At 41.5% G+C, this 22,325-nt stretch overlaps 1 protein-coding gene across 2 annotated transcripts in view; it reads left to right on the top strand.

The window, feature by feature from the left end:
- Window positions 1–12,765, top strand: part of AK9 (adenylate kinase 9) — a 199,178-nt gene extending 186,413 nt beyond the window's left edge. The window contains exons 36-41 of one of the 2 annotated variants that reach the window (XM_055392090.2): window positions 6,346–6,542; window positions 7,624–7,793; window positions 8,026–8,124; window positions 10,171–10,273; window positions 11,515–11,629; window positions 12,049–12,765. In XM_055392090.2, the coding sequence (XP_055248065.1) occupies window positions 6,346–6,542; window positions 7,624–7,793; window positions 8,026–8,124; window positions 10,171–10,273; window positions 11,515–11,629; window positions 12,049–12,251 (887 nt within the window). In that variant the 3' untranslated portion in view covers window positions 12,252–12,765. The remainder of the gene's footprint in view (window positions 1–6,345; window positions 6,543–7,623; window positions 7,794–8,025; window positions 8,125–10,170; window positions 10,274–11,514; window positions 11,630–12,048) is intronic. The other variant, XM_055392089.2, reaches the window with a different exon arrangement.
- The last annotated feature ends 9,560 nt before the right edge of the window (window positions 12,766–22,325 follow it).

Here is a 22,325-nt window from a genome sequence, read left to right as displayed (position 1 = left end):
AAAATTATTTTTACTATTTACACCCATTATAGTATGATATAAATGTTGAGTCCATAAAAAAACTAAGCTTGTTCATTAAAATGTCTTTTAATCTATATTAGGAATTCACAGAAGCACATGTTTGATTATATATTCTTGTTAAATAGTTTATTGACTGTTCTCTGAAAATACACAAAATACAAGGAAAGTTATCTACATCTGATATCTCTAAAAAGAGTGATGACTACAAACATGTGATCTGTAGGGGTCTCACAGACATCTGTTTAATGATTGTGTTTAACTTCAGAAACTACAGAGAAGATATGATGAGGTTTATGGGAGCAATGTGACTAAGAGAGCCCTATACAAAGAAAAATGCAGTGAGGATTCCAATAATAACTGCATCACTGTATCTTGATTTGCTTCACCATGTGGGCATAACCAGTATTTCTGGTTCCTGTTTGTTTACAAATTGGGAATCTGTTTTCACCTAAAGATCATAAGGCATGAAGATAAAAGTGCAAGGGAAGGGAGAATTGAATTTTTAGAAATATCTCAATAAGCTCTGGATGGGATCGCACTGGGAAACACTCCACAGCAGACTTTGAAAGCGAAAGCTGTGCCTCATTCATCTTTCTGTTACTCTATTTCAGCCTCCTTGTCTTAGACTGGGTTCCCTAGAAACAGACTCAAGATGAAAAGTCATGTGCAGAAGTTTTATCAGAAAGTACTTTCAGGCGTAGAGTTGCCAGATTTAGCAACTAAAAATACAGGACACCCAGTTCTTTTTTCTTGAAGGAGTCTCACTCTGTCACCCAGGCTGGAGTGCAGTGGTGTGATCTCCGCTCACTGCAACCTCCCCTTCCCGGGTTCAAGCGATTCTTGTGCCTCAGCCTCCCGAGTAGCTAGGACTACAGGTGTGCGCCACCATGCCCAGCTAATTTTTTGTATTTTAGTAGAGACAGGGTTTCACCATGTTGACCAGTCTGGGCTCAAACTCCCGACCTCGGGTGATCCACCCTCCTCTGCCTCCCAAAGTGCTAGGATTGCAGGTGTGAGCCATCATGCCTGACTGACACCCAGTTAAATTTAAATTTCAGATAAACAATAATTCTTTAGTATAAGTATATCCCAAATAATTGCATAGGGTATACTTATACTAAAAACTATTAATATTCATTGCTTATCTGAAATTCAAACTTAAACAGGTATTCTTTAATTTTATTTTTTATTTTTTGAGACAGGGGCTTGCTCTGTTTCCCGGGCTGGGGTGCAGTGGTACAATCATAGCTCACTGTAGCTTTGAACTCCTAGTCTCAAAGGATCCTCCTGCCTCAGCCTCTCCAGTAGCTAAGACTACAGATGCATGCCACCATGCCCAGCTAATTTTTTAAATGTTTTTATAGAGATTGGAGGGGGCAGTCTTACTTTGTTTCCCAGGCTGGTCTCAAACTCCTGGCTACAAGCGATCCTCTCACATCAGCCTCCCGAAGTACTGAGTTTATAGGCGTGAGCCACTGCACCCTGCAGTGTCCTTTATTTTATCCAGCAACTCTAATCAGGAGATACACCCGTGGACAAGTCAGGATGGTCAAATTGGGCAGAGGGAGAAACTAACCTGCAGTGTGGTGGGAACAGAAGCCCTCAGTAGATCCTGGGGAAACACTGGTGCTGGGAGGGACCTTCAAAATGTCCCCAAAGTTGGGGGAGGGTCCAGGCTTTGTATCCTCTCCACCCTCGCATCAGCCTGTCATTGACCACAGGCCACCCCGGGAGGGACTATAACTTGCGTAAGCTGTGACAGAAGGGCAATTTCCAGTCCAGCTGTGAGCAATCAGCGCCAGGTGCCCAGCAGCTGCAGGGTGGGTATGTCAGCCCTAGAGAGGGAACTGAGGATCCACTACATGATTCCGGTGCCTGCCTCTGCCACACATAGTTTCATCTCAGTGAAGTCTGTCCTGTTCTCTTCTGCTTCAGCGTCCGCCTGATAATCTAGCCTGTACCTGATTGTTTGAATTTAGTTTTGGTTTTTTTCATGCTGTGTTTCCTTTGTTTACTGTTCAAATGATCCTCTCCTACCAGGAGGCCAAGGTTTACCCTGATCAGTGAGATGGTACAAGGCTGGGGCTTAGAGAATTAAAGAGATTCCTCCTGCCACGTTCCAGAAGAGGGTACCTAGACATTGCCAGATGTCATCCAGAATATCCCAATAATTAGAAAAAGAGACATTTGGGTGTCTTTTGAGACTTGAAGTTACACGATTCTAAATTACCCTGTCACTAAACCTGTCAGGATTGGTGAGGTTCAGCACATCTGAGCTAAAGAGCAACCAAGAAATAGATAGTATTAGAATACTATAGCACCACGTAGTATAATATAATAATACTTTGTATTATAATACTATATACCTTAATAATACTATATATTATTGTACTATAGTACTACATATTATAGTACCACTATAGTATCATAGTAGTGTAATATTCTTTGTAGAAAATCAATATTGGAACTTCTTAGCCTTTTCATCTGTGTCATAAGCAACAGATAGAATAGTGTATTTGTTATCTATTGTTGCGTAACAAATTAGTCCAAAACTTAGCAACTGAAAATAATACACACACATACACACACACACACACACACACACACACACAGTTCCTGTGGGTCAGAAATCTGGACACAGTTTAACTGGGTAGTCTCTTACAAGGCTACAGTGAAGGTGACAGCCAAGACTATGGTCTTTTCTGAAGGCTCAACTGGGAAAGAGCCCACTGCCATGCTCACTCGTGTGATGTCGGTAAGATTCCGTTCCTTAAGTGTTACTGGACTGAGGACCTCAGCTCCTTGCTGGCTGCTATTGGCCAGAGGTCACCCTCAGTTCCTTGCCATGTGAACCTCTCCAACATGGCAGCTTCCTTTATCAAGTGAACAACCTGAAAGGGCAAGAAAGAGTGTCCATCTTTTGTAATTGTTTTACTTAGGGCTGCTGAAACAAACTGCCGCAAACTGGATGGCTTAAACAACAAAAATGTATTGTGTCACAGTTTTGGTGGCTAGAAGTCCAAAATCAAGGTGTTGACAGGGCCATCCTCTGCCTGAAGGTTCTAGGGGAGGATCTATTCCATGCCTTTCTGTTTTTCCAGTGTTGCCAGAAATCCTCAGCATTCCTGAGCTTGTGGACACATCACTCCAGTCTCTGCCTCTGTCATCACATGGCGTTCTCCATGTGCGTGTCTTTGTGTCTTCACATGTCATTCTCCCTTCCATATCTGTCTGTTTGTGTGTATTTCTCTGACCCTATTTCCGAATAAGGTCATATTCATGGGTGCTGGAGGTACTTCAACATATCTTTTTGGGAAACGTAATTCAGGCCATAATGGTAAACTAATCTTGGAAGTGACATCCCCTCACTTTTGCCATATTCTGTTTATTCGAAGCAAGTTACTCAGTCCAGCCCACACATGGGGGAGGAGATTACACAAAGGCATGAACACCACAAGGCAGGGATCAAGAATACCACTGGAGTCATGTCAGATCAGCCCACCCTGTGGCTTCCAGTGATACACATGATATGATGATATGGTGAAGGAATTCACAATCAGATTTATGTTCAGATTAATCGGGCAATTGGGAATGTTAAGTGACAATAATTTTATGTGGTAAGGCATGGTAAAGTTCAAAGTCATTTGTTTTAAGGCCAATAATGCTCTCCTAGAAAGCCGTCTGTTAACTCTGTGAAACAGGCACAAAGACATTCAGGAGATCCCACCCAGCTGGCTCTCAGCTCTTCAGAGAAGACCAGAACCTAATGATATGGTCAGGATTCATTCATGGCTGGTAGCCTTTCTTCTGGGACTCAGAAGTTGAGTTGGGGATTCTAATTGACCTCTGTTGACTCTGATGAGTCTTAGATGTTACCATTTGGAAAATACTGTCACTTTATCAGTTTATGTCCTAAAGACCTTGTTAGGAGTAGTGCTGATGCCACACTGATGATTCTTTGCCTTCAAGAGATGAATAGAGGATGAGAGCCAATAAGTAATGGTTTTAAATGCCTGCCTTATTGAAGGAGGGCTGTGATTGCTTAAAGGAATGCCAGTTAATAAAGATCCCTTCATGTTGTGTATGTTCCTTTCCCCCTCTCCTACTCCCTGTTTAAAAGCAGGATTGTGGAGAGATTGCATAATGGAAACCTCTTTGGGCACGGTTTCCCAACCATCTCCTTTTCAGGATTCCATGTGGCCTTTTGAAGAGTGGAAATGGTAGTTGGTATCAGGGGACATCATCTCCTGGACCCCCACACCCTCCTCCCCAGTACAGGCAGGCAGATCAGTGAGGCAATCACGTGACGTGACACCTCTGGCCTGTGATTCCAAAATCCAAAAACCTCTAAAAATATCAAGTTTAGTTATAAATCATTTGAGGGCAAAACTTGACATGAGCTGACATATGGCTATTTACAGTCTTTTTATGAAACCCAGTAAGTGGGGAAGGGTCAACCTATTTGGTTGCAGAAATTTCATCTTATCGATTACAGGGTGCTTCCCCAGACACTGTGAGGGTGTGATATATTTCTTTTCTTTCTTTTTGTTTGTTTGTTTGAGAGTCTCACTCTGTTGCCCAGGCTGGAGTGCAGTGGCTTACTGCAGCCTCCACCTCCCAAGCTCAAGTGTTCCTCCCACTTCAGCCTCTCAAGTAGCAGGGACTACAGGCATGTGCCACCACAGAGGGCTAATTTTTGTATTTTTTGTAGAGACAGGGTCTTGCCATGTTGCCCAAACTGGTCTTAAACTCCTGGACTCAAGCGATCTACCCACCTCAGCCTCCCAAAGTGCTGCGATTACAGGCGTGAGCCACCACACCTGGCTGAGTGTGATGTGTTTCCAAAATCTAAAATATTCTGAATTATCCAACATATCTGGCCCCAAGGGTCTTAGATAAGGGATTACAGTGCTGTAATAGTACATTGCAGATGAGATCATTTCTATCCTAACAAACAAAAAACAAACTATGATTTTTGCTTCATAATTTTATGGTTAATTTAGGACCTTCCTAGGCATAATCTTTTAAAAAGGTAAAACTTTGCCTTGGTAAAAGGACAACTAACAAAAGGTACTGGGTATAATAAGTCCACTCATTATAACTAAAATTTATTTAAAAAGTAATTTTATTTTCTATAACATCTTATATTGCTTTGAAGTCCCCATTCCAGTGGAGTATTAGAGAGAAAACTCTCCCTTTTATGTGTGTACTTACGTTTTTGTTCTGGGTTAGCATAGAGAGAAAACTCTTAATCTTGTTCATTAAAGGAACTTGGGCACTTTCTTTTTAAAATCTACTCTTTAGAATAAAGCCAATCACTTTTGGATAAATGTTTGTTTTCCTTCTCTTGGGTGGGATCTGGGCACAGGGAGAACTTTGTTTGAGTAACATCATGTCAACAAACTATTTGCACTTCCTGAAATCTAGCCCATAGGTTTTTTTTTAAATGTAGCAAGTTTATAAATGTGCGGGTATACACACGTATAAATTGTGTGTGTGTGTGTGTGTGTGTGTGTGTGTGTATCATATATATAGTCTATAATAGCTAAGAACTAAAACGGCCAAAACATTCACCAATAGATAAATGGTTGAGTAAACTACATGTATGTTTATACAGTGGAATACTATGCATCGATTAAAAAGAATTAGGTAAATTGGCCAGGCACGGAAGGCTCATGCCTGTAATCCCAACACTTTGGGAGGCCGAGGTGGGTGGATCACCTGAGGCCAGGAATTCGAGACCAACCTGGCCAGCATGGCAAAACCCTGTCTCTACTAAAAGTACAAAAAATTAGCCGTCTGTGATGGTACACATCTGTAATCCTAGCTACTTGGGAGGCTGAGGCACAAGAATCACTTGAACCTGGGAGGCGGAGGTTGCAGTGAACTGAGATCGAGCTACGCCACTGCACTCCAGCCTGGGTGACAGAGCAAGACTCCATCTCAAAAAAAAAAAAAATAGGTAAATTATATAAGCTTATATGAAAAGAGGTCAAAGACCATAACTGACTGATAAAACCAAGTTGCAGACTAATGTTTATAGTATAGTGGCATAAGCATACTATATGCAAAAAAGTATGTATGTGAAGGTGTAGAAAAAAGACTGAAAAATATACAAATCCAACAGTGATGATTACCTCTCAGGTTAAGTATTGGATTGAAACAATGGAGATGTGAATAGTAACTTTTACTTTTTACTCTATTGTTTGGAATTTTATAATGTGTATGTATAGTGCTGTGTAATTAAAATTATTTTAATTTCTAAAATCATTGTGTTCTCTATGAAAAATATATACATGATAATAGTTAATATGTTAATAATAGGAAAAGCTGCCTGCATTGACAAGTTATGTATCACACCTCAAGAGCTGCTTTCTCGCCTGGGAGAATTTGGACAGTTCTGCCCTGTCAGCCTGGCAGAATCCCAGGAATTATTTGATTGCTCTGCAACTGACTCCTTGGAATTTGCAGCAGAATTCAGGGGGCACTACTATAAAATGAGTTCTCAGGAAAAACTGAATGTAAGTTTGTTCCTAACTCCAAATATTTACTAAAGAAAGAAAATGTCTTATCTTGGAATTAATCAATAGGAAGGGATAGGCACCCAGAAACTTGGGATCAGGAGCCCCATTACTGGAACTTGTGACTCTGGGACCAGTGAAGCAACTCAGCGGTGAGTTCCAAAACTGCATCCCAGGATATAATTTGAAACATTGCAGGAGTCCAGGGTCAATGATGGGCTGTTGGCCTAGGCCAGCCTAACGGCTAAGGAGAGCCAACAGTGAGCCCCATCAATGGAAGAGATGCTGAACATCAAGGACTCAGCCCATTGAGGATCCAGGGGATTCAGCACCCAGGAGTGCTGAAGGGAATCAGAGTCAGTAGAAATGAAGCAAGAGCTGACGTATGTCTCCTGTGCTTTAATTTTTTTTCTATCACTGGAACTCTTTATATGCCTTATATTTCTGCTTAATGGAACAGAAAATAGATTTCGTCTCATATTATAATGTCCACAATTTGATGATTTTAAAAGATTGGTAGTTGAAAACAACAACAACAAGAAAAAACAGATGCCTCTGAACATTTTATTTCCTTGCAGAATTAGAATTGTTGTTCCCTTTATTATGAGATATTTATTTCTTCCTGCTTACTTAAATGGTAATCATAGAATTTTTAAAACTGGAAGTGACATTAAAGGCCATGTATCTGGCCCACCCCCTCCATTTTACAGAGCAATACCTGAAGCTGGAGAAGTTAACTCACCTGCCAAAGGCACCCAACCGGTTAATTACACAGCAGGACAGGAATACGGGCTGGCAGGGGCCTGCTCTCTCCAGTGACTGTAGTGTAGTAGGAGCGCAACAAGTATTTTTTGTAGGAATGAATGAATGAGTGACTGAGATGAGGATAAATCTTGGATGTGATCACTTGGGAGTATTCCTGTAAGGAACTTCCTTTCAGAGGAGAGGTTATTTACAGTTTGAGGAGCAGCAGAACGCTGCTACTGAAAATGGGGAGGGTGCAGGAGAGCCTCAGTGGCCTTCTGATTGGCATAGCATCTCTGGTTTAAATCATGTTGCTACTGGAATTATTTTTTAATAGAAATTCTTGGAGAACCCAGAATTGTACGTGCCTCCCTTAGCACCTCATCCACTCCCATCTGCTGACATGATCCCCAAAAGACTGACACTGTCAGAGCTGAAGAGTCGATTCCCTAAGTGTGCGGAGCTCCAGGGCTACTGTCCAGTGACGTATAAGGATGGAAACCAAAGGCAAGTCCTGGCCTTCACGGAAGTATAGAATGATATTGCTATGCCAAAGAAGTGGTTCATGTAATAATCTTAACATATTGGTCAAAAGGTCGCTGTTGTTTAATTGGAAAAATATTCTATTTCTTCCTTGAGCTACATAGGTAGAAAAATAAAATACTTTTGACTTTTTATTTACACAGAACTGCATATTAATTATACAATAGAGGTTTTGTTTTGTTTTTTGGTCTTCCAGATATGAAGCTCTAGTACCTGGTAGCATTAACTATGCTTTAGAATATCGTAATCGTATATATATTTGTGAGAACAAAGAAAAACTCCAGAAATTTTTGAGGTGAGACCATTAAATCACAAATATTTACTGAAAATCTGTGTTGCATGCAACATGCTGGGAACGGGGGAGAGGAGTGTGAGAGTGTGTGTGTGTGTGTGTGTGTGTGTGTGTGTGTGTGTGAACAAGCACTGGTCCCTGCCATCCCAAAGCTGCCAGGGTAAGATGGACTTTGAGTGCCTGATAACAACAGAATGTGGTGGACTTTAGGGTGGGGAAAAGCCTGGACTTCTGAGAAAGTGTAGCCCAAAGGTCTAACTGAATTGTGTGTGGGTGTAAGGTAAGGATAAGGAGTGGGAATTGGCTAGATGAAGGAAAAGGGGGACATGTTCCAAGCAGAGGGACCTACAACAAACCTGGCCTAGGGTATTCCTGAACTGTAAGAACTTCAGCATAGCTGGATGTGATGTGGAGAGGGGACGGAGTGAAGGCGAGGCTGGAGGTGGAGGGCAGGGCCAGAGTGTGGAAGGTCAAGTAAGACCACCATGAAGCGTTTGCGGTTTCATGGACTCATGCTGTGTACACTGTTTGTGTCCTCATAGTGATCCTGAGGGCAATCTGAGCACATTGACTGATTGTAAGTGAGGTCCGTGTTGGAATCAAATTTGCTCTGGGGTCAGACCACTACTAAAGTGCAGACCATGGGTTGGAGTCAGACCACTACTAAAGTGTAGACCATGGATTGGACTACCAGTGATGAGGCTGCCAGAGTAATCTTGTCTGAAATATGATAGCATGTTTGAGCTCATCCATAGTTATGTGGGGAAGGCAGCGAGCGGGCTTGGGACCACACCCTGAGAAACACCAACGCATGAATGTCAGAAGAGCTTACAAGGGAAACTGAGAAAGAAGAACCACAGAGACATGAAAGGAGAGCCAGGATGAGGAGGGTTGAGGGAGGCGGAGGGGAGGGATGGCATGGCAACAGGTTTAAATGCTTCTCAGAGGTCAAGCAAGACAAGGGCTGAAAAGCGTTTGAGATTTAGGGTGTAACAGGTCATTAGTAATCTTGCCAAGAATGGTTTTGTCAAGTGACGTGAGAGGACGTGACTACAGAGCTCCAAGGAGCAGAGCTGAGGAAACTGAGCTCTTGCCTGTAGTCCAGAGGCTACAAACAAACACAGTGCCTGCAGCAGCCAGGAGGCGAGGGACCTGAGGCAAGCAGGCTGGGTGTGAAGACACAGGAGTCAGGGGGCCTGGTGCAAACTGGACTGCACATGGCCGGCTGAAGGGACCAGAGCTGCCCATCTACTGCTGGAAGAAGCTGGAAACTATTCTTGCTGTTTAAATTGTTCACATTCCTAAACATCCACATCTGATTCAAATTTAAAAATAAAATACATGTGGATCAAATCCCATCTGCAGATAAAATTTGTGTGGTAGCTTGCAATCTCTAGTGAAGACACTGTTTGAAGAACTTTTAATTATAAAAAGAGAAGAAATGTTCGTTTCTGGAAGGCATATAGGATTTAAGGAGTAAAAATGGTTTTTCTTTTTTTTTTTAAATGGGGAATTATGAAGATGTTTAAATGCATATGCACGGGAAGGACCCAATAAAGAAGGAAGTGGCAAAGATGCCAGGGCAGGGAGCAAGCAGGTGCTGTAGTAAGATGCCTGGAGAGAGGGAGCGGTGGGACCAAGGGACCTGGTCTCAGATGGGAGGCACCTCCACCATGGGAAGAGAACAAGTGTGTAGCTCTGCTTGTGATGGGCTGAGGAAGTCCCATCCCGATGGCTTCTCTGAGTACAGCATGGCATCTGCCTGGGGGTGAGGGGGCATTTGGGAGAGTCAGAAGTTTAAGGAAAATAAAGAAAGTTTTAAATAATTGCTGTGAAAAATGAGAAAACTGAGTCGAGGTGAGTAGGGCTGGGTACCCAGTTGACATGAGTGGCTGTGCACTTCCAGGAGCCCCAGCATTCCCACTTGTATCATTTTCTCCAGTGCAGAAAAAGTAGTGAACTTTATCTTCTAATAGTCTCTTGTCTATTCCTATCTATACACATTGAGTATAACTGTGAGCATCCATCTAATGAACTTTGTGTTCTTAGGTCGCCACTGAAATACTGGGAACAGAAGCTTCCACACAAGCTTCCCCCATTAAGGGAACCGATACTTCTTACTAGTCTTCCTTTGCCTGGATATCTGGAACAGGTTCTTTTACTTAATTTTCTGTTATATATGTTAGAAGAATACAATGACTTCTTCTTTTTAACACTAATTTTCATTTGGGGAACAATAAAATTCAAGGCAGAGTTTTCTGATTTTAAGCTGCAAATTCTCTCAGCCTATTTTGTTTATATGTAGTGGTTAAAATAAAATGTGTGAAAATCCCCTGCTTCCATAGCTAATTCCCAAATATCTGCACTAAAGTGAAGAGAAAGTAGAGCGCCACAAAATTGTTTCCATTTGAATTAGATATGTAGTTTGGTTCTTACTTTTGAATTTCAATGTCTGTGAAACTTTTCATAATTTGAAATGTGCAGATTCAGTCCATGAGAGGATCATTCACTGACTACTCAAAAGAGTTACAGTGACACAACCAAACCAAAAAGCCCATATTTTGCCCCACATCCATATAAAGTCAGTTTTATTTACTGTTATTTATTTATTCTATTTAAGTTATACTTTATTTATCCAAGTATAACTTTTTAAGAATAGCAAAACTTAGCAGCAGCCAACCGCTATCTTTACTATTTTATTTTATTTTTACTATTTTTAAAGCTTTTTTTAAAAAAGTCTACAAAATAAATGCTTAGGGCACAATTTCAAACCTTTGTCAGCAATTCTTAACCACTCTGATTTTTTCAACTTGCCTATAAGGTTAGCCTTCAGTCTGGTTTAACATCAAAATGCCAGATGAGGCCCACCCATAGGGGAGTATTCTCATGAAGGCCAATTTTTATCAGGAGGGCCTCCTACCTTCTTCCGGGCTCTGGAATCTTGCCAGCACTGACTACTGTGGTCTCTGGAATTCCTTGTCAGGTAGCCAAGGGTCCTCAGAGTGGGAGGCAGTCTGGCCATTTCTGAGAATGAAAGCAGATACGGGCCAAGATATCGCAAAGCCTAGGGTCCCCTTCTTTCTTCTCTTAACTTTTTGTTACAAAAAATGTCAAACATATAAAAATAGAGAGACTTGTGTAATGAAGCCCATACTCCTATCCATCACTTAGCTGACACTAAGTCAGTTTGTAATTTTCATTTTTCCTAATCAAATGTATTTTGTATTTCTTTCCTGTTGGCTAACTGGTCATCTAACCATATTTATAAGCCCCATCCCCACTCCAGGGGGCTATTTGAGGCAAAGAAATAATATTTGCCTGTTTATCTATTGGCACTAAGAAAAGAAACCAAACTCAAGTATACACAGAATTTGAATTGTTCCCTCCCTGCAGGGTATTGCAACTTCTCTAATTAAAGCAATGAATGCAGCGGGATGCTTAAAGCCCAAGTTCCCCTTTTTAAGTATAAGGAGATCTGCACTGCTATATGTAGCACTTCATCTCAAAGGTATGTCTTTTTTAATGATTTACTACTCAGAACAAATTTAACATTAATGGTAGTATAAGTGATGAATAGGATTGTTAAACTGTGTTGCCTGCTTGGTGAGAGAGAAAGAGAGAGAGAGTGTTAGTAGCAAATACAATACAGGGCAAATATTTTAAATAAAATGTCAAAGTTAAAATTCTATTTTCAAAGTAGGGACTAAGTAATACAGTCAGCTGTCAATAATCCATGCCATAAAGAAGGGTGAATAGAGGCAATTATGACCTAAAACAGAATAATCTCCAGATTTTATTTGGGATTTGGATATCTTCTCAACCATAACTGTGTAACTAACTCAACCACACATCCAGGTCTCTGTCTCTTTCATTTAATGACTCACTAACTAGCAGAAATTATTCACAGTTCTGTGAAATTTTCTACAGCATTTAATCCCAAAGGTTCCGAATACACAAGAAAAAAGTATAAGAAGAAGATGGAGCAGTTTATGGAGAGTTGTGAACTCATAACATACTTGGGTGCCAAGATGACCAGAAAATACAAGGAACCTCAGTTCAGAGCCATTGACTTTGATCATAAGTTAAAGACCTTTCTCTCTCTCAGAAATATAGACCCAATTAATGGGTAGTTTACTTAGGTGATAGCAGCCTGAATCTCAAGAGTTATCTGAAAGTGATAGAGGGAAACTGAGAGAAGTAGATTGAAAATCAGGGCCTCTTGGAAGTACTTTTGCCTCCTGAGCAAGGTACCATGGCTGCCAGACTTCAGGTGAACTCAAAGGTCTGCCAGCCAGGAAGGAGCACTCTTATGGAAACAAGTTTTAATACAATTTTAAAATGTATTGCTCTTTGCCTGAACTTTGATGCTTTAACAAAATAAACATTCTATTTATAATTCCATATAGAAAAGTTAAGTGACTTATTTAATAAATGTATTATTTTCCTTTTTAACATTTTCAGTAGAAAAGTCAGTCTCTGTTAAAATTACTCATTAAATGTTAGAAAGCTTTAAGACATTTAACATTGTTATAAATGAAACCAAAATATGGGTTATACATTTTACATACAAAATTGTTTGTGAACTTTGTGAACATAAGATACTATCATTTTCCCAATAAAATAAATGGATTTTGCAACAACTTACTGGCTGCCTCTTTTCTTTTTCTTAAGTATTCATTGAAGCATGCTTTATACCTTATTTTATAATTAGAAATTACCTGGAATTTTAAGAAGGATGAAATCTAGAGTCATTATATGACTCAGTATATGCTAGAAGAAAACTTACTAAATTGAATTTAATGAGATTTTTAAAATAACAATTTTCAGCAGCAATATAAAAGGATCTGGAATAGGAAACAGCAAGATTGACTCTTAAAAAATAAAAAATATGACCATTAACTGTGTAACCTTGGGTAAATTTCTCTGAGCCTTCATTTCTTAATCTCCACGATAGATGGTTTAGCTCTTTGATCCCTATAAATTCAATATGTTAATTAAAAACTAGAAGCCTTTTTATATATCTTTTGCATTATATATTTCATAATAAAATGATTTTTAAACAAAAGCTGGAAGCCTATTGCCAAAGTTAGGATAAACCTCAAAAGCCTTTACTTTTTCAGGAGGCTGGGAGTTGCCAATAGCTACCAAGTTTTGCTGGCAACTTAAGCCCCATTTTTGCTCCCTGCCCATTTCTTAATGCCTGTAATTTACCATCTTTCTAGCACCAACTGAAATCTACTGGCTTTTTCATTCTTGACAAGATATAAATGTTCTCAGGTCTCTTCAGCCTATGGGTATGATGAGTTTGCTTTAGCAGTTAAACCCAAACTTCATTGCTTCAGTGCCCCTGCCTTTACGAAGGGCAGCAGTCCCTGCAGAATACCGCTGAGTGTTTCTTGGGGTCTCCAGGGAGTGTCCCATGTGCTCCAGAGAAAGTCCACACCCACTGCACATCTCCTGGGGATGAAGTTCTCTAGTATGGCTTCACCCTGAGAACTCTATGAGCCCAAGGATGCTGTCTTCTGAGCTCTAACATCTCATGCATCATTGTTCTGGAGCTGCTGAATTCTGCACAAAACTAGGGCAAATGCCCTTTACCTTCTTAGTAGGAAGAAGCTCAGTCCCTGAGCTGAGTCAGCAACCAAAAGCCATGTGATTCTCCCTTTTCACCTCTCTCTCCATAGAGTTTCTTCCTCTGAGTAAATATATACAACAGAGTATAGCAGGTAGGAGGAGTGGGGAAGGAGTAAGGAGTCAAATTTCCTAGAGTAGCTTCTAGTGCTGGACACCCCAGGTCCCTCCCATTCACATGCAACTACAGTTAGCTACATTTGGAGCCTTATTTAGAATAACTACTGACACAGCTACTATTTCCCAGCTGCTTTCTATGTGGCCAGAGAGAGCGTGCTAGTGGCTTTTCATGCATTATCTCATCTCATTATTACACGTGAGAAGAGCTTCCTACCCAAGATCACATAAGTACTATCCAGATTCAGACCCTGATCTGCCTTACTACAGAGCCTTGCTCTTACCCCTACCACTTCCTGCACGGTAAGCACATCTTGCAAACCACCATTACAGTGTCAGTGTTCTTAAGTAGTATCAGTAGTGTCCTTCGTGTGTGTCTGTGTGTATGTGTGAGTGTACTTTAGAGTACAAAAAAAATACAGGAGACCCTTGGGAAAGTCGTCTTGTTGGAGCCTGAGAACCACTCCCCTCCAGGCCCATTACATACGTGCACTCACACCCACCTATCATGTTTGCTTTCCTTCTCAGGGGAGCAAGCTGTGTTTTCCATGTCAAGGGGTCTGTGTCCCTAACAAGGGAGAACAACATTTCTGCAATAAGAACATGTATCCTTTAAAGCTTTTTATTGAAATTCTGCTTTTGTTTAGAAATTATGCTTGCATATTATTACAAATAATCCATTAACTAGCATCCCAAATATGATGAAAGAATATTCTGAATGGGTGTCCGGGGACCCTTAAACCTTCCCTATGTGAAACAATAACAGAGTGGGTGGCCAGGCCACGGTGCTCACTGAGGCTGAGAGAGACTCCTTTTTGCCCACCCCCATCCTCCAGCTGCTGCCCCAATCCTGACTGCTTCAGGAAGAGGTTGAGGCAGTGCAGCTTTAAGGGCAAGGGAAACTCCAACCAGCCTATGCCTCTCCATGGCTTGTCTAGATGTCATTTTCACAGCAACAATAACTTCACCCAGGAAGGAGAAGCAGTCTCCACTTGACAGATCCTAAGTCAAACAGTAAATGAAATGTGGAAAAGTAGGAAAAGGATTTTGGAGTACTTCCTTTCCTTTTTTTTTTTTTTTTTTTTTTCCAACAGTTACACTCAGATCCACACTGAGTAGATACGCTATATTTGACCATTCCTATTGCTGTACTGTGTACTGTTGTACTAAATTTTAAAATACTACGTTGAGGTTGGGCACAGTGGCTCATGCTTGTAATGCCAGCACTTTGGGAGGCCAAGGTGGGAGCATCGCTTGAGCTCAGGAGTTTGAGACCAGCCTGGGCATGTCTCTACAAAAATTTTAAAAATAAATAAAATACTGTGTTGAATCTTTCCCTCTTATATTTAGGATTATTAGCCTGATATAAATTCTGAGAAATAAAATTGCTGGGTTAAAGGGCATGACTATTCTTAAATGGATATTCACAATTCATATTACCAAGCAACTTTCCAAAATAATTACAGCAATTTATACTGCTTCCAGGAGCACCCAAGAACACCAATTTTAATACTTCTTTACAATCACTTGGCAGTATCTTCACATTTTTTTTTCTTTAATGGGTGAAAAGCAGAACCTTTTTGCTTTAATCTGAACTAATAGTGAGATTGTACATTATTGCATATGTTGGTCACCAGTTGCATTTTCTCTTTTGTGAATTTTTATCACATCCTTTGCCCTCTAACTTATGCGGCGTTCAAAAGTTGTTCTGCATGAGTTCTTTATGTAATATAGACATCAACCTTTTGAAGTACATATATTCCATTTTTTAGGTATTAACATAAAAAATGTTCATCATTCCTTTCTGATTTTTTTTTTTTTTTTTTTTTTTTTGAGATGGAACCTCGCTTTTTCGCCCAGAGTGCAGTGGTGTGTTCTCAGCTCACTGCAACCTCTGTCTCCCAGGTACAAGCAATTCTCTTGCCTCAGCCTCCCAAATAGCTGGGATTACAGGCACCCACCACCATGCCTGGCTAATTTTTGTATTTTTACTAGAGATGGGGTTTCACCATGTTGGCCAGGCTGATTTTGAATAGTCTTCTAAGCTCTGGAAATTCTTCAATCTCTAGAAATGGAATATTCCATTCTGTTTTCTTCTACTTATTTGTGTTTTTAAAAATATATATTTGGCCGGGTGCAGTGGCTCACGCCTGTGATCCCAGCACTTTGGGAGGCCAAGGCGGGCGGATCACGAGGTCAGGAGATGGAGACCATCCTGGCTAACACGGTGAAACCCCGTCTCTACTGAAAACACAAAAAATTAGCCGGGCATGGTGGCAGGCGCCTGTAGTCCCAGCTACTCGGGAGGCTGAGGCAGGAGAATGGCGTGAACCCGGAAGGCGGAGCTGGCAATGAGCCGAGATCGCGCCACTGCACTCTAGCCTGGGCGACAGAACGAGACTCCATCTCAAAAAAAAAAAAAAAAAGGAAAAATAAATAAATAAAAATAAAGATATATATTTAATTCTTTAAGTCCTCTAGAATTTATTTCAGGATATGGTGTGAACTGTGGTTTTAAATTCTTCAAAACTCAAAGTACAGTAATAAATACTACATTTTTTAAACGTTCTCAATTTTATTATATATTTTTCACTTTATTTGCAATTCATTTGGTAATTTGGTGAATTCAGGTAATTCATTAAAATTTCACAAATTCAGTGATGAAGGGGAGGAAGTTCAAGAACAGGATAGGCTGGGCGCGGTGGCTCACACCTGTAATCCCAGCACTTTGGGAGGCCAGGGCGAGTGGATCACAAGGTCAGGAGTTCGAGACCAGCCTGGCCAACATAGTGAAACCCCCGTGTCTACTAAAAATACAAAAATTAGCTGGGCATGGTGGCACACACCTGAAGTCCCAGCTACTCGGGAGGCTGAGGCAGGAGAATCGCTTGAACCCGGGAGGCGGAGGTTGTGGTGAGCCAAGATCAGGCCACTGCACTCCAGCCTGGGCAACAGAGCAAGACTCCGTCTCAAAAAAAAAAAAAAAAAAAAAAACGGAAAGAACAGGATAGGAATGAGAGATATATTTTACACATGAACGCCTTTGTCTAGTTGTGGGTGATTTTTTTTTTCGTTTTTTCTTTTTTTTTTGGTTTGTTCTTACTTTTACAAATGAAGATCTGGGTTAAAGAATATCAAGCTACAAAGCCTGAGAGCCCTTAACTATGGGTGGTTCTGGGAAGAATTATCAGAGGGAGTGACACCTGAATTAAATGGACTTTTTAAAATCAAAGCAGGTAAAATTTTAAAAAAATAAGTCAAATTTGAGATTATAACCAGAGGGTGAAAAACATTCCAAGAATTAATTTGTGAGCACACGTATTCACCAAACCTGTGAGACGCATGTTGAAGACTGCTTAGCATATGCAAGCATGTGTATATTTACAAGAATTCTACCAGTCTGTGTACAGTAGGAGATTAAAATATAGGCAGATACACGCCCTGCCCTTGTGTAGTACAGGACACATGGGATCTGGAAATTGGAGCACTACTGGATTAGTGCTATAAAATCCCTCTAAAGATGCACTATTGGCACTGAACATTGACAATTGTCCTTCTGTTCTCCCCAAATCCCTTTAAGTCATAATAAGCCTTGGACTATAGTTCCTTCCAGCCACAGTTATCAACCAACCATCCCAGGCTACACAAATATTTTTGATGCCCTTCATCATGACAAAGGACTTCCACTAACCTTTAATTGCCAGATGATCATGACCTTCTCCTTCCTCCAATCTGCCAGATTCTCCATTGACTCAATACACCTGGAAGCTAGCCGGCACAGGACTTTGATGATGAAGTCCTTGAGTCCCTGTAGCCTCCCAGGGCCAAAAAAAAAAAAAGGAGAGAAGAATGGAGACTACATTTGGAGAGGAAAGAGAAAAAATCTGGATAGCCTTTTATCAATATTCACTCTGTAACTGATCTTACTTACAACAATTTATAATCTATGCTCTGATAACTCCATTATTAATATCTCAATTCTGTTCTCAGCTCTGAACTCCAGATTGTTACCTATGACTGCCTACTGTACTTGGTTATCTAGTTAACATTTCAAATTTAATATGTCCACCCCATACTTGTTATCCAACCCAATTTCTCTTCTTCCGGATCAGTTAATGGTAACACCGTACACCCTGTTGATTTAGCCCCAAACCCAGGAGTCAATCTTGATTGCATTGTTTCCGTCACTGCGCACATCTATTCTCAGCAAGTCCTCTCAGAAAGACCTATCCCCCAAATCTACCTTGAATATGGGCTCTTCTTACATTTTACACTGCTGTCACCCTCATATCCATGCCTCCACTCATGTCCCTCCAGGATCTACTCTTCATCTAGCAGCTGGAGTAATTTTTAAATATGTAAGTCAGATTCAACAGTCCTTTTGAATAATCTTCCAGTGGCCTCCTATTTCAGTTAAAATCCAAACTCCTTTTTCTTGGCATAAAAGACTTTACATGATCTGGCTCTTCTTGCCTTTAACATTCTCTCCATCCTTTTCTTTCTCTCTCTCTTTTTTTTTTATTTTTATTTTTTATTTTTTATTTTTGGAGACAGAGCCTTGCTCTGTCGCCCAGCCTGGAGTGCAGTGGCGTGATCTCAGCTGACTGCAACCTCCGCCTCCTGGGTTCAAGAGATTCTCGTGCCTCAGCTTCCTAAGTAGCTGTGCCACCACGCCTGGCTAATTTTTGTATTTTTAGTAGAGACGGGGTTTTGCCATGTTGGCCATGCTGGTCTTGAACTCCTGGCCTCAAGTGATCCGCTCGCCTTGGCCTCCCAAAGTGCTGGGATTACAGGCATGAGCCACTGCACCCGACCTGGCATTGACCAATAACTTTGAAATGCCATTATCTCCTCTACAGTGTTTGAAGTATGCACTCTATTTGTACCAATTAAGTGGCTGTCCCTTACTCTTTCACCATGTATATGTAAAGCCTCAAGGTAATCAATAGCTGTACCCTTAAAACACTGGAATACTGATAACCAGCTTCCCATCTTAAATGGTATTTTCATTCAATATTTTAGATCTACTCTATTTGTTTACTCTCCGAATTAGACATTATTTTGCATAATCAATGTTTGTTTAGATTTCCTTCATACTTACTTTTTTCTCTTTTTTTTTTTTTTTTTTTTTTTTTGCTTACAACTCCCTCTTATACCTCAGACTTTCCTCTTGGTGTTATTTTCCTTCCTAGGTATGGGTTTGTTGGAGGTTAATACTTTTATTTTTTGTTTGACCAAAATTGTCTTGATTTTGTCCTTTTCCATGATAATTGTAGTCTATAAAAAAGATTCTAGGTGAATTTTGAAAGTATCATGCCACTAACCTCTGGCTTCTACTATTGCTGTTGAGAAACCAGCTGTCATTTTAACTGGTTTTCTTTTATAGGTACAGTCATGCATTGCTTAATGACAGGGATATGTTCTGAGAAATGCATCACTAGGTGACTTCGTCACTGTGCAAACATCACAGAGTGAACTTACACAAACCTAGATGGTATAGTCTACTACACACCTAGGCTCTATGGTACAACCTATTGCTCCTGTGCTACCAACCTGTACAGAATGTTATTGTACTGAATACTGTAAGCAGCTGTAGCACAGTGGTATTTGTGTATCAAAACATAAGAAAGACACTTAAAATACAGTATACTGATGGCTCATGCCTGTAATCCTAGCACTTTGGAAGGCCTAGGTGGGCAGAGCACTTGAGCCCAGGAGTTCAAGACCAGCCTGGGCCACATGGCAAAACCTCATCACTACAAAAAATACGGAAAAAAAAAAAAAAAATAGTGGAGTGTGGTAGCATATGTCTGCAGTCCCAACTACTCAGAAGGCTAAGGGGGGAGGATCACCTGAGACCAGGAGGTAGAAGTTACAGTGAGCCGAGATCATGCCACTGCACTCCAGCCTAGGCAACAGGGTGGGATTTTGTCTCAAAACAAAACAGTATAAAAGAAAAAAAAAGTACACCTGTGTAGGGCACTTACCATGAATGGAGCTTACAGGAATAGGAGTTGCTCCGGGTGAGTCAGTGAGTGAGTGGTGAGTGAATGTGAAGGCCTAAGACATGGCTATACACTACTGTAGACGTTATAAATATTGTACGCTCTAAGCTACACTAAATTTATATGAAAAAAAATTCTTTGTTGGCTGGGTATAGGTGGCTCATGCCTGTAATCCCAGCGTGGGAGGCTGAGGCAGCATTTATTTTTTAAAATGGGTATCCTGTGTCTTTATTTGTGAAATCTGGCAACTCTCCACTCCATCTGCTGCCCCTCACTCACTGTGCTCCAGCCACACAGTCCTTGCTGTTCATCAGATGCTCCTTCCCAGTCTGAGCCTTTATGCTTGCTTTTCCCTTGCCTAGAACGTTTTTATTCCAGATCTTCCCACAGCTGTCTCCATGTCATTCAGATCTCAGCTCAAATGTCACCCTATCCTGATTTCACTTCCCTGTCAGTCTCCATCATCATTCTTTATAAAATTTAACACTTTCTGAAACTATTATTCATCAGTTTACTTGTATATTTGTCCTGTCTCCCCTTAGTAGAATGTAAGCTTCATGAGAGCAAAGGCCTTGTTAGTTGCTGTATCCCCAACACCTGACGCCAATGTCTGGCCCTTAGTAGACACTCGATAAATATCTGTTAGATGAATGTATGACACCCCAAATCCTGTTCTGCAAGATTTAAAGTTAAGAAGACCTGTTAGGGGTAGACCAGCTGGCCTTAACAAGAACAAAAGTTTTGAAAAACTCAGTATGGATCCAAAACAAAATTGCCTTGAAGAAAGGGCTAGTCTGTATTGTGGGTGGCTGATGCTGGAAGATCCTCCAGACTCAGTCTTTCCTCGCAGGATTATGCTCCAGTGAGCAATGATTGAATGAGGAAATGGAAGTACCTGGCTTACCTTGGCACTGAGTCTTCTTATGCCGTTGAGGACCTCTGGAGGGCCAGTGATTTGACTGCAACCCTCGTAGCAGCAAGAAACAATGAGGTAGCTAACTTCCTGCTGGTATGCAGAAGTCAGGGAGCGCTCCCCATCCCACTTGTACCCCCACAAATCCAGAGGACTTAGAGACAATTCAATATGAAAGGGAAACCTCAGAGAAGGAGCATGTGTGGCTTGAGCTAGTTTTAATAAAATCTAGTAAAAATGTAAGAGCCAGGTTGCTAATTACACCTCCAGTTCAAGATCAGGGAGGCTATAGATGGCATGTTGGGAATCTGGAAATGGGCAGAAAAATAAGTGATTAGGTATTGGCTAAGAGAGAGAAAATGCTGAAATAAATGGATGGAAGCAGGTGGGGAGTAGATCTGGATGGGGCTTGTAGACCACATTAAGAAGCCTGGACTTTATCCAGAGGGCATGTGGGAGCCACATGGATTCTAAGCCAAGGAGTGACTCTAGTTTCTGGATCTCATATGTGGAGAGATCCTCTCTACTCCACAATGGATTCTAAGCCGAGGAGTGACTCTAGTCTCTGGATCTCATATGTACTTGGAGAAATCCTCTGTACTTCTGAGAATTAAAGAGAACAACGCTGCAGCTGAGACCAGTTAGAAACAGTCTATTGAACAAAGATGATGAAAGTTTGAATAATAATGATCATTTTAATCACAGCAGACGAATTAAACCAGGCATTTCCTAAGCCCATTACATACTTAATTTTGTTTATGCAATAGCAACCCTACCAAAGTGGCACTAGTGTTAACATCTCCATTTTACAGGTAAGGTAAAGAAGTTGTGAGGGTAAGTAATTTGCCCAAGATCTCTCAGAACCCAGGTTTCTCTGACTGCAGTGCTCTCTTCATTCCCTTAGACTAAGGCATCGGGAGTGGGGAGGAAAAGGAGGCAGATGTGAAAAACATTTAGGAGGTAAGTAATAGTTATTATATTAGCACTAGATAATAACGATGGTGATGATGATGACAATGATGATGACGGTAAGGGGGATTTCATGCCTTTATACATTCAAGAACAACACCAGATTCGGTGTCGGAGAAGAGATAAAATTAAGGTATTGGCGTTGAGCTAACAGTTTAATACAATATAAAACTTCCCAAAGGGAGGGGTCACAACGCCTCTCCTGTCCATTGCCCCCAATTCACCGCAAAAGTCGCTCCTGCCTGGGCTCCCCGACAGTGCCACACGCAGGACCTCGGGCGCCGACACCGCCCCGCCCCTGGCCGCGCCCCGCCCCGGCCACTGTCCCTCCTCCGAAGCCGCGCCCCTCCCCGCCCTGCCCCGGCCCCGGCCCCCAAGCCCCGGGCCTGCCATCTCGACCCGCCCCTCCCCGCCCCGCCGCGGCTCCCCCGACCCCAGGCCCGCATTCTCGCCCCGCCTTGCCCCTCCCCTCCCCTGTCACGCCCCAACCCTTGAACTGCCTTCGCGCCCCGCCTTGCCCTGCCTTGCCCCGCCTTGCCCCGCCCCGCCTTGCCCCGCCCCTCCCCGCC

The sequence above is a fragment of the Gorilla gorilla genome, chromosome 5 (assembly GCF_029281585.2).
Source record: "Gorilla gorilla gorilla isolate KB3781 chromosome 5, NHGRI_mGorGor1-v2.1_pri, whole genome shotgun sequence".
NCBI lineage: Eukaryota > Metazoa > Chordata > Mammalia > Primates > Hominidae > Gorilla > Gorilla gorilla.
This window is presented reverse-complemented; position numbering and strand designations above follow the sequence as displayed.